General features: G+C 43.2%; 2 protein-coding genes across 2 annotated transcripts in view; one reads left to right on the forward strand and one right to left on the reverse strand.

Moving 5' to 3' along the window:
* Positions 1-12204, forward strand: part of Ahrr (aryl-hydrocarbon receptor repressor) — a 95033-nt gene that overhangs the window by 66113 nt on the left and 16716 nt on the right. The window contains exons 5-6 of the mRNA NM_001024285.1: positions 7919-8008; positions 11601-11730. Coding sequence (NP_001019456.1) covers positions 7919-8008; positions 11601-11730 — 220 coding nt within the window. The remainder of the gene's footprint in view (positions 1-7918; positions 8009-11600; positions 11731-12204) is intronic.
* Positions 803-2631, reverse strand: LOC134485273 (dynein axonemal assembly factor 8-like). The gene is made up of 2 exons (XM_063281050.1): positions 2061-2631; positions 803-1027 (listed from the first exon to the last, which is right to left on the reverse strand). The coding sequence occupies exons 1-2, from the start codon at positions 2166-2168 to the stop codon at positions 803-805; spliced, it is 333 nt and encodes a 110-aa protein (XP_063137120.1). The 5' UTR covers positions 2169-2631.

The following is a 12204-nucleotide window of genomic DNA, read 5'->3' on the forward strand; positions in this document are numbered from 1 at the left end:
GCACCAGTGGAAGGGAAGCCCTTGATTCTGCCAAGACTGAACCCCCAGTGAACGTGATTGTTGAGGGGAGGGCGGTAATGGGGGGAGGATGGGGAGGGGAACACCCATATAGAAGGGAGGGGGGGGTAGGGCGATGTTGGCCTGGAAACCGGGAAGGAGAATAACAATAGAAATGTAAATAAGAAATGCTCAAGTTAATAAAGATAAAAAAAAAAGGACTGACTCTAAACCTTGTACTTTTAAACCTTTTTGAAAAATAAATTCTATACCAAAGCAAAGATATGATTTTAGCTTAGTTACCAAATGAGATCATGATTGTACAACTCAAACTAGCTAATTCCTCCCTGTTAAATTACAACCAATTTTAAATTCCTCATAAAACAACTTTAGAATAACCACTTTCAGCCCCCAAAAAGTCTAGGGAATTGGTGTGACAACTCCTCCATAGCTTCTTCAAACTGTACATGGGTGTTGAGATATCCTTGGGGATAGGGGATGGGAAAAATGAAGCAAATGCTGTAGCCGATGTGTCCTGACTGGACCCAGCTGAAAGTCCTTGAGATCAGGAATCCAAGTAGGCACACTGCAAAACACAACTCTCAAGACAAAAGTTTAGAATTGAGATATCTTTTTGTTTGATTCTTCTGAATCAATTTTTTCAGGTGGTCTACCTCTATCAAATCTGATCAGTATGACTCTGTGAAGTTTCCAGAGCCTAATTGCACTTTTTAAAAACACAAAGACGAGTCTTTTCTTTGGGAAGTATGTTTAACCACAGCAACTTCAAGAAGTGTTATCAGGTCTAACAGGCTGGGGTTGCCAAGGATAAAAGCCTCGGGTGGGATCTATTAAGGGCTCCCAAGGCCTGTGTCCCACAGACCTCAGGTGAAGGACTCCTCCCTGCAGTAACCCAGGTCCCAGACTCATCGACACCAACAGGGTCTTCAGCCAGCTCCTCCGTTAGGTCTGGAATCAGGACAGGCTGGTTCCGCTGAAAGATGAAGGGTTCTTCTTCCTCACAGTCAGACTGCGGACAGACCGGAGTACTTTAGAGGAAATGGCAGTCATGTTTTGCCCATCCTGCCCAGGAGCAGGTCTAAGCAGGTCAGTTCTCTACCAAGGGCCTAGTCCTGTGCTGCTTTCTGCAGCCAATTTGAAAACAGGCCTAGCAGCATACCTCCTGTTGGTGAGATGTGGGCTTCATTTTTCACAGGCCATATGCAAGCCTTGCAAACCACGGATGCTGTGTTAATGCCAGCCCTGAACAATGGTGGTGAAGAGGCAGCTGAGAATGGAGGCCAGCTCACTTTCATATTGACTAGTCACTTAACACAGGAGCTTTGGTCACCTGTCTCTAGTGGAGAGAGGCTGAGCGGGTACTGGCCTGCCTCCTCATAGGGACTTCACAAGGCAATGGCAGCATTAGAGCACTGTGGCGCTGTCACTGTCTACCTCTTCTGCCTCGTTCACTATGAACTGGATGGTGCCCGAGTCTCAGCTACACCATGCTCGTCTTGGCAAATGCTCAGGCATGGCACAAAGCAGCCATCTTGCTTCTAGAACTCTTGCTCTTCACTTGAAATGTCCTATGTCAACCTGTGTGCTAAGCCTCTGGCCAGTGCATCACCATGTATCCCTCTCACCTGTGTAAAAAAAAATGGTCGGTGACCCCTGGATCACCTCAAGTAGCAGAATCCCTGCTGGGCCATACTGTGTGGCTCTGGCATGATGATCACTCTCAGAGGTTGGAGCTGGCTCTGACCTGACCCAACAGAGTTGAGAGCAGCGGAACAGCAGGGTGGGAAGACTCTGGACTTTGGCACTGAGCCCAGCTGGGGGTCAGGACCACAGCAGGAGTGGCCTTGGAGATACAGAGCACTAATATCCACACTCAAGCGTTCTGGCAAACCCAGAGAGAAGCCTGAAGGAAGTGGATACCCAGAAGTAATCCCAGACACTGATGAGTGAGAACAAAGCCCATAGACCAAGGTGCGGTCTGTAGAGAGAAGTGCCCGAAGCTGTCCTTGCCCAGGCTGGACAGTTAATATCTTCTTGCTCACCAGGGAGGAGTCTGAATCCAGAGATGGCAGCTGGTCTTTGGCAGCCTTAAGGATGGCATCCCAGGGAGAAACTGGCAAGGATACCACAGCTTTGTCTTTGGATGTCATGGGGGCCAGGACTCAAAGGATGCCCTCTGTCTGTGTCATCATCAAGGAGCCCTGTGGAGCACACAGGGTGAGGTGGCGGTGACTAGGTGTCCAAGGAGAAACTAACATTGGTAGCCTTCCCCGGGCCTTGAAAAGCTGTAGGTGAAAACGCGCCCGCAGAATCCCACTTTCTACCTATTTCCTTCTGGTTTTGCAAACTTATGCTACTGTACGTGTGGGTGTGTGCAGTAATGAGTGCACAAGACCATGGTGTCTGCACATGTGTGAGATGTGCTTAATGGCACGTAAATGGAGGTGTGTATGATACAAATGGTGTATGTATAGATACACAATCCTTAGGACTTGGAGATTTTATATATGTGTTTTAAGAACACGATTACCTCCATTCTATATGCTTAGAGAGGTTGAATTAAAGTTAAGGGAAAGCTGGGAGAGCCTTTAGTGGAGCATTTGTCTCCATGTAAGAAGAACATGAGTCCAATCCCCAGCATTGAGAAAAGGAATGAGATGGCTCAGCAGTTACGATGTCCTCGTAACTGCTCTTGTAGAGGATCGGAATACAGCCCTAAACCACAATTACTTGTAACTTCAACCTCAGGGAGAGCCGATGTCTCTGGTGTCCACTGGTACCTGCGCTAGACTACACATATACATACCCACCTTCACACACATACATATAATTACAATAAAACTAATAAAATCAAAAATAATTTTTAGAAGTTAAAAAAAAAACAAAAAAACAAAAAAAAAACCACAAAGACGAAATCTTTTTCCAAAAATACTGTGTTCCTTAGTCTGTAACCAGAAAAGCTTGTATCTTGCACTCTCTCCCAGAGTAATAATATAACCATAAAACTCAAAGTCACACCCATTATGAAGATTAAACATTTTTTAAAAAGGAAGTAAGCTAAACAATGAGCCTGATAGGCTTTTGTACTCTATGATATCAGGAAATGAACCCAAAATTCCCATGGAGTCCACGTTAAGAGAATCCAAGCTTCCTGTTGTGTAAGTATCAAAAATAACCACAAACCCTCCCTAGCCATCATCAACGAGCCATATGGCCTTTAGCAGGGTAATTCATAAAACAAACAAAATACCTTCTATCAATTCCAATATCAATAAGCAACATATCAAACCAGGACTTTAGCCCCAAATATATCCATCTGTTAATTTCTCTACCCGGAGCCACAGATTTTTATTTAACCTTAATAACTTCTATAATATACGTCTGCATTCACTATGCCTGGTGTTACAGACATATATCACAACTCTCTACTTGGAGTTAGTGACTAATTTTTCCTTATCTAAGTTCTGAACTGTGAGTGAAAATCCCCACCTGATTCAGGTAATCTCTTTACTCTCTTCTTTCTAAAAACAAACTTAATCACCTTTTAATACCTGTCACTAAGAAGTAGCTTGTCTAACTAGGATTTCAACCCAAAATTCTCATGGAGCCCACGTTAGAAGGAATATGAGTATCCTGAAAGAATTTCTAAACAACTTTCTTTAAAAAGCAGCTTTTAATCTGTAACTCTCTGATCTGCCATTACCTATCACACAGCAGGGGACCTACAGCCTGCCAGCCCAGGCTACTTCCCTGTTTCTTTGTTTAAATTCCCTTCCCCCCACCCTCCCACCCCAGGCTTGAGGGATCACATGACTTAACATAGCACAGGCCTCCTCTTAGAAAATAAAACTTTCTCTCAATTCTTACTAGTGGATTCTAGCCCACAGGTTGGTTTGCCATCTGTTGTTGTAAAAATATAAAAAATAAAAAAAAGTAGGTTTGTCTTTTATCCCCACTAGATATTTGCTGGATATCTTGCCAGAAGCACACATCCCAATTCCATGGCGGCCCAGACTACCTGCCCCACACTCCATTACACTTAAATCTACACATGAAAGAACATACAACACAATAACCTTTGACCCAATTGATAAGAAATAATTGCCCACCTAAACATACAAAGTCCAGTACCATCCATCCCTTAAGAACATTAATAACAACCTGTAAATACACAGAGCAGAATCTTAGCGTCACCTGCCATGGCTTCTCTCCCTCTCTTGTCTCTCAACCATTTTCTTTTTATCTATTTTCATTCATACATTAGTTTATTTACTTTACATTCCCACTGAAGAATCCCCTCCCTTCTCTCCTTCCACTCCCTCTCTCTCTCTCACCTCACCTCCACTCATTCCCCCATCATTTCTCCTCAAGGAAGGGGAGGCCTCTCGTAGATATCAACCCACCTTTGCATATCAATTTGCAGTAGAAGTAGGTACATATTCTCCTATTGAAGCTAGACAAGGCAGCCCAGTTAGGGAAAAAGAATCCAAAGTCAGGCAACAGAGTCAGAGATAGTCCCTGCTTCTACTGTTAGGGGTCCCACATGAAGGCCAAGCTGCACATCTGTTACATATGTGTAGGGGGACTAGGTCTGTCTTGTATATGCTCTCTGGTTAGTGGTTCAGTCTCTGTAAGTCCATATGGGTTAATTGTTTCTGTAGGTTTTCTTGTGGCCTTCACCTCTTTGGCTCCTTCCATTCTCCCTTCCCCCACCACCCCACAATATTCCCAGAGCTCTGACTAATGTTTGACTCTGGGTCTCTGCATCAGTTTCCATTAGTTGCTGGGTGAAGCCTCTCATATGACAGTTAGGCTAAACTCCTGTCTGCAGGTATAGCAGAATATCATTAATAGTGTAAGGGGTAGACTCTCTCTCATGGCATGGGTTTCAAGTTAGGCCAGTCCTTTGTTAGCCATTCCCTCAGTTTTTTGGTAAGATCAACAATAAGTGAGACCATATGAAACTGAAAAGCTTGTGTAAGGCAAAGTACACCATAAAGAGGACAAAATGGCAGCCTACGGAATGGAAAAAGATCTTCACCAACCCCACATCAGACAGACGGCTGATATCCAAAATATATAAAGAACTCAGGAAGTCAGACACCAACAAACTAAATAAACCAATTAAAACTTGGGGTACAGAGGTAAACAGAGAATTCTCAACAGAGGAATCTCTAATGATCGAGAAACACTTCAAGAAATCCTCAACATTCTCAGTCATCAGAGAGATGCAAATGAGAACAGCTCTGAGGTTTTATCGCACATTTATAAGAATGGGTAAGATCAAAAACTCAATTGAGAGCTCATGGTAGTAAGGATGTGGAACAAGGGGACCACTCCTCCGTTGTTGTTGAGAGTGCAAACTTGTACAACCACTTTGGAAATCAATTTGTCAGTTTCTCAGAAAACTGGGACTAGTTCTACTTCAAGACCCAGCTATACCAGTTCTGGGCATATACCCTCGTGCGCATGCTCCCACAAGGAACATACCCAGCTATGTTCATAGCAGCCTTATTTGTAATAACCAGAAAATGGAAATAACATAGATGTCCCTCAACTGAAGAATGGATAAAGAAAATGTGGTGCATTTACACAATGGAGTATCACTCAGCTATTAGAAACAAGGACATCATGGAATTCGAAGGCAAATGGATGGAACTAAAAGATATCATCCTGAGGGAGGTAACCCAGATTCATAAATACAAACATATGAATATGCTCACTTATCAGTGACTGTTATGCATAAAATACAGGATAACCATGCTGCCACCCACGGACTTAAAAAGCTAAGGAACAAGGAGGGCTAAAAGGAGGATGTTTGAATCCTTCCCTTGAGAAAGGGAAATAAAATAGACACTGGGGATGGGAGGAGAGAGGGAACTGGGTGAGAGAGGGGGTATGGAGGGGTACTGGAGGTATCAAGTTTGGGGAGGATGAAGGGAGAGACAACTGGAAGAAAAAACTGCAATCGTGAGGAAGGGCATCTCTGGGAGGAGCTAGAAACCTTAGACAATGGAAACTCCCAGGGATCTATGAAGTTGATCCTAGTTAAGACTCCTAGCAGTAGGGGATATAGACCCTGAAATGACTACCTCCCATAAGCAGGAAAGACTTCCAATGAAGGAATGGGGACACTAACCCAGCCACAAAACCTTCGATCCACAGTTTTTCCTGCCTACAAGATATACAGGAATAAGGAGGGACATAAGCCGTTTTCACTGATTTCACTTACTTTTATTTGTTCTTCCTTCTGCTTCCATAAAACAGTTGGCTTCTCTTCAGTTTTTGAAGTGTGCTTCTTTCCTTCATAATAAACATTTTAGATTCCTGGGATTGCATGCTGTGAGGCTCACCACATCTATTAACATGTATAAACACTCATAGAGAAGTTGGTACATGACATGCATAGGCCATTTGCCAAGGAGGAAACCCAAATTATCAATCCAAACTATCAATTAAAATGGAATGTTTTTTATCTTGCTAAGAATCAAAGAAATGAAAACTATGAAACCAAAATTTAATTTATCACCTAACAATTTGACTTGAAAAAAGTGGGGAATACATACAATATTAAGAATTAAAGGGGCTGGGGATTTAGCTCAGTGGTAGAGCACTTACCTAGGAAGCGCAAGGCCCTGGGTTCGGTCCCCAGCTCCGAAAAAAAGAACCAAAAAAAAAAAAAAAGAATTAAAGGAAATAGGAAATAAGTGTTACATTGAGATGACCTCCAATTATCTGTGTTTCAAAGACACACACTGAAACATTTATGATTGACAATGTCTATGTGACCAAAACTAGTCTTCAAATTCTGCACTGCCCACTTTGGAACAGATAGGATGGAGGTGAAATTGAATAAACTATTCTACTTAGTGTGCTTGGTGCTCATGAGATAGCCTCCATGATGGTTTTTTTTTTTTTATAATGGAAGAGGTAAATGGGTAGATGGGTAGATACAGATAACAGGCTTACTGATCTACAATAGACAGATAACAAATGATAGATATGTTGAATAGATGATAGGTCCATAGGTAGATAGATTATAGATGGGAGGGTGAATAGATGAGACACACACACAGAATACTCAATGATGGTGACAGTATGTGACTCTGGGTATATTGGACACTTTTGTTAGTAATATTTCCAAGAACTACTATGGCATAACATAGAAGATTTGCTTTTCAAACAAAAGCAGCCCAACTTAAACACAACATAGCCATGTGCTCCGAAGAACCCACAACTGTGGATATCACTGAGATTCATCTATGATAAACAAGGTAAGATAGAATTATGCATCCATAAACATATAAGAAAAATTTAAAACGTGAGTACAGTAAAACCCATTGAATTGATGCGTTAAAACATAGCCTCTTGTGCCTTGCATCTCCCCAAATGTGCCCAAGTTGGATGATTGCTACAGCAAACCAGAATTTAAAGGAATACCTTGCTCTTGTCCTAAATAAATAAGTCAAGATGATGGGGACTGGACCAGATTGGTTTTTTCCACTAGACACCAAAATTAGGAGAGAATATGGACACAAACTTTTAGAAAAGTTGAAAAAAATACCAGAATAGTGTACAGCAGACTGGACAATGAAGTGGACGGTCCCAATTTGCTTTCTCTTGTAATGATGCCTTGTTACGTCATCCTGATGCTGCTTACATTTCATTAAATGTGTATTCTAGATCCCCTGGAGAGAGGTCTGAGTCTGCAGCCTCTCAAACCAGGGGCAACTTATTCTGTCTCCTGTTAATGGGGGCGTATTACAAAAAGGAGACAAAGTTGATGAGAATGTTTCTAGAGGTCACACAAAACAGGAAGAATGTAGGCAATTTATACAGAAGAATTTGTTCTTTTCGTTTTGGGTGAGCCAATCCGATTTTACTTGTTTTTGTCTCTTAGTCTCTCAATGGCTTTGCTCTGGTGGTGAGTGCGGAAGGGATGATCTTCTACGCGTCGGCAACAATTGTGGACTACCTGGGCTTCCACCAGGTAAACGAAGCAAAAATATCCCTTTGGTATATTAAATACACACCGATTTCAAGTATATACCAATTTTCAATATATATTAAATGTTGGGTTCCATTCAAGCTTTTTAATGTCACACAACACAGCTTTGCCTAGGACAGCATGTCCACTTCTGTGGAGCACTGTGACCCTGAACAGGCTGAGACTTCTTGTATTTAGACTCCTCAGCTGCTCATACTTAGAGTACCACCTCATTTGATAACTCCACACCTTAAACTCCATATATTTAGTACATTCCAGACATAACTTCTTCCCGTTCTACTCACCTGTAAATTGACTATCCGGTATGTGCATCTAGAGACTGGCAAAGAATTACCAGCTTTGTGATCTCCCTTCAACTGTTAAAAGTACAAATGAGTTTTCCCTTCATTATAGAACACGTTTCCATTCTTTACTGTAGGTTGATGTCATTATTCAAGTGACCATTCGGCCCTCTGGGTGCTGGCACTAGAGTGGGTTAAAAGGTTCAGCTATTTTTAAAAATATACCGCAACATTTTACCATATACAAAGTATTTCACAAAAAGGTTACAATGCTCTCAGGAGCATCTTGGATTAAACGCTTTCTAGAAGTCAAGAGCCAGTCCCTTCCTGAGGCTGCCTGAGTATGCTACCAGCTTCTTCAGAACAGCAGAGCGATAAAACTTAGGCCTGTGAAGCGTATTTATTCTGGAAAGTGCCTATTCCCTCACAGTAACCTGTGGCAGCTGTCCCCAAGTAAACGACACTCTGAGTGAGGACAACTGTCTATGGCCAGCTAGCAGAGGCACACATCCCTTTCCCAAGAAGGCAAAATGGCAGAAACAGATTGTAAAAGATAGGCTGGCCTTTGTGTCACACTGTGTGGTGCTGTCTTGAAGCTGAAATAAAGATTGCTTCTCTTGGTGACTGCATTCTAGTTTTTATGTCCTCTTCATGCCTTCTTATCTTTCTTCCCAACTCTTCTTGATTCTCCTTTGTGGCACACGCTAGGAAACCCTGAAGGACGAGGGGCCATCACAACGTATGGCACTAGTTATTGAAACAGGAATTCATTTTTTCAACCTAAAAATATTCCGTGCTGTCTTGTAGCTGTCATAGAAATATATGGCTTTGCTCTGCCTTCCTTCTGGCTTTGCTGATTCTTCCACTGTTTGGTCTGACCTTTGCTCTGGTTTACTGCAGGCCCACAGCTCACATCAATCTGGATCCACCACCCCCCCCACCCTTCACTAACTAAAGTATGCAGAGATGATAGATGAGACTCTTGGGAGGCCAGCGGACAGTGGATACTACACTCTCTGATGGTTCTACAAAGCTCAGGGCCACCACACACACACACACACACACACACACACACACACACACACACACACACACACACACAAACATGTGAAAAGAATGTGTATGCTACAGCACCTGCTTGCACCCTCACTCTGAGAGCCCTTGATATCCACTGTGCCCAGATCATGGATTCTTCTAATTAAAACCACACATGGAAAAAGCAAAACCCACCACATTCTAAGGATGAAAGTACTCAATGACTTACAGAACATCCACAGAGAAAATAATAATAATAATAATAATAATAATAATTAATAATAATAATAATATAATTAAATTAAGACTGGTTTAAATACACAGTGAGATAAGCCTTACCCAGAAAGAAAACTCATTACAAACATGAAGATGTCAGCCTTCTCGACATCAAACTACAAGTTAATGTGACTATAGTGGGAGCAGAGACACGTCTAGTGAGCCTTGGCACTCTAGTTCTAGAATCTCCATTGACCCACAGGTATAAATATAGTAACATTCTCAGGAGAGGAGGGAGATTACCACGTGACAAGAAACAGGTTTCTCAGAGATTAGGCCTAGAAGGCCAAGTGTGAAAGTGCAATCAGGCAAACTCACAAACAGCACCGCTCTAGACCAGTGTCCAGGAACTATGAAAGCATCCACTCCTGCAGCCAACCAAGCCAGAAAAAGCCATCGTAGCTCCTGCTGTGTGACATACCTAAAGTAAATATCAGGGTGGGGAGTGGGGATGGCAGATATCTCTAGAGATGGCAGGGCAAAGATAGGAGGAAAGAGGCTACATTTTAAAATGTCACCAGATAAAGATGATACTACCACACAAACTGGGCCGAAAGAGAGTTTCCAAAGAATCCAGTATTCCTTTGGTATCTGATTCAACCTGTTTGTGTAGCATGAATGGTAATTTAGGGGCAACTAAAGAGGCTCTGGCATCATGCTTCCTCGAATGGGGACTTTCTCAACTTCTGCTATGCTTCAGTGTTAATGCTTCATTCAGGTTGCAGGCATAGTGATGGCTAAACCTGTAAGCTTAGCACTGGAGGGGCTGGATCTCGAATTAGAGATCAGCCTGGGCTGCACATGGAGGACCTCTCTTTAATACAAACAAAGGCAAGCAAATAAGCTGGTGTGTTCACCTCTGCCACGGATAGATTCATGTACCTCAGCCACACAATTGCCTCTAAAGCCCTGACCCTGGGAATCATTAACCAGACAGCAGCCATTTCTGACCTATTCTCTGCCTTTTCTCTGGGCTGTATCTAAACTTCCTTTGTAAAAAGTTCCCTCTAGATTGGTGGTGCCTGCCACTGAATCAGTGCACATTTCAGCCACATCCCTCTGCCACCTCCCAGAGAATCTTAGTGAATATCTGGGGCACCGCAGAGCTTATCCACAGAGTTACAATGATAAGGATTTGGGGAAACCATGAAGGATTTCATAAACTCTGGGTGAAACTGCTACTTACATTGCCAAAATATAACATTTTCGTTTGATTTCTAAGGGATGTTTCTTTCTCTGAGAAAAGAATATTATGGTTATTATAATCATTCATCTAAACTCATCCTTTCTAAAATGGATGAAACGTAGGAATAGACCAATTATGAGAACCCAGGCCTACAGAGATGCTGCCAGCCTTGACTTTAGTAGGCTGGGTTCCCAGTGCAAAGAATAAGCCAGATTCTTGCTTGTGAGAATAGTGATGATGGCAAGAGACCGCTCCAAGGTCATAGGATATCTGTTCCTGGCTTTGTCAAAAACCTTAATGTCAGCCTTTGCAGGCCAAAGATTCCACTCTGTCCACCAGATAGCTATACAGGGCTCCAGTGCCTGAGAAAAATTGGCTTCCTTTCACCTGATGTCCTTTAAGGAGGTTAGAGGAAAGAGTAGCAGAGTGAGGCTCATGATCTGGTAGGTCTTAGTGCATCATGGACCTCGGCAGGTTGAAGAATATGACTCAGTCAACATGAAGTACCACAGTTGATTTAGGAAAGAGAACTCCTCTGCCTCATCACCCCCATGGCTCCGAGGACATAATGATATCACCATGAAGGCTAGATCATGAGGGCCACAAAGTGAATATGCCCAGGGGTGACCTGACCTTGGAGGCTCATTCTTCCATTGTTGAAAGCTCAGTCTTTTTCTCAACGCTCTCTTTACACACAACACTTGCTTTTGCACATTGATATGGGGATCCAGTGGTTCATTATCCCCAGAACGTGTAAATTCAAGATGGAGCTAAAGCAATTGCTTCTGTATTTCAGACAGATGTAATGCATCAAAATATTTATGACTATATCCATGTGGATGACCGGCAGGACTTCTGCAGACAGCTACACTGGGCCATGGACCCTCCTCAGGTGGTGTTCGGGCAGTCCCCACATGCTGACACAGGTAAGCCAACTTCATTGGCATCCACATTTTCCTCTGTATCCACACGGAATTTCCTTCAGGATTCTGCTGTCTCTTGACCACTCTTCTCCACATCCCCCAGCCTCTCTACACTTCCCAAGCCTCTCCACATCCTCAGCCTCTCTACACTCCTCCAGCCTCTCCACACTCCCCCAGCTTCTCCACACTCTTCCAGCTTCTCCACATTCCCCAAGTCTCTCCACACTCCCCCAGCTTCTCCACACTTCTCCAGCTTCTCCACACTCTTCCAGCTTCTCCACACTCCCCCAGCCTCTCCACACTCCCCCAGGTTCTCCATACTCCCCCAGCCTCTCCACACTCCCCCAGGTTCTCCATACTCCCCCAGCTTCTCCATACTCCCCCAGCCTCTCCATACTCCCCCAGCTTCTCCATACTCCCCCAGCTTCTCCATACTCCCCCAGCTTCTCCATACTCCCCAGCCTCTCCATACTCCCC

This window comes from Rattus norvegicus, chromosome 1 (assembly GCF_036323735.1).
Source record: "Rattus norvegicus strain BN/NHsdMcwi chromosome 1, GRCr8, whole genome shotgun sequence".
NCBI lineage: Eukaryota > Metazoa > Chordata > Mammalia > Rodentia > Muridae > Rattus > Rattus norvegicus.

Bases quoted from the DNA above. Each gene is read 5' to 3' on its own strand.
- LOC134485273 (XM_063281050.1), bottom strand. From the start codon at position 2,168: ATGACATCCAAAGACAAAGCTGTGGTATCCTTGCCAGTTTCTCCCTGG. The intron at 1,028-2,060 runs GTGAGCAAGAAG...GTCTGTCCGCAG, and splicing joins TGGATTCAGACTCCTCCCTG to TCTGACTGTGAGGAAGAAGA.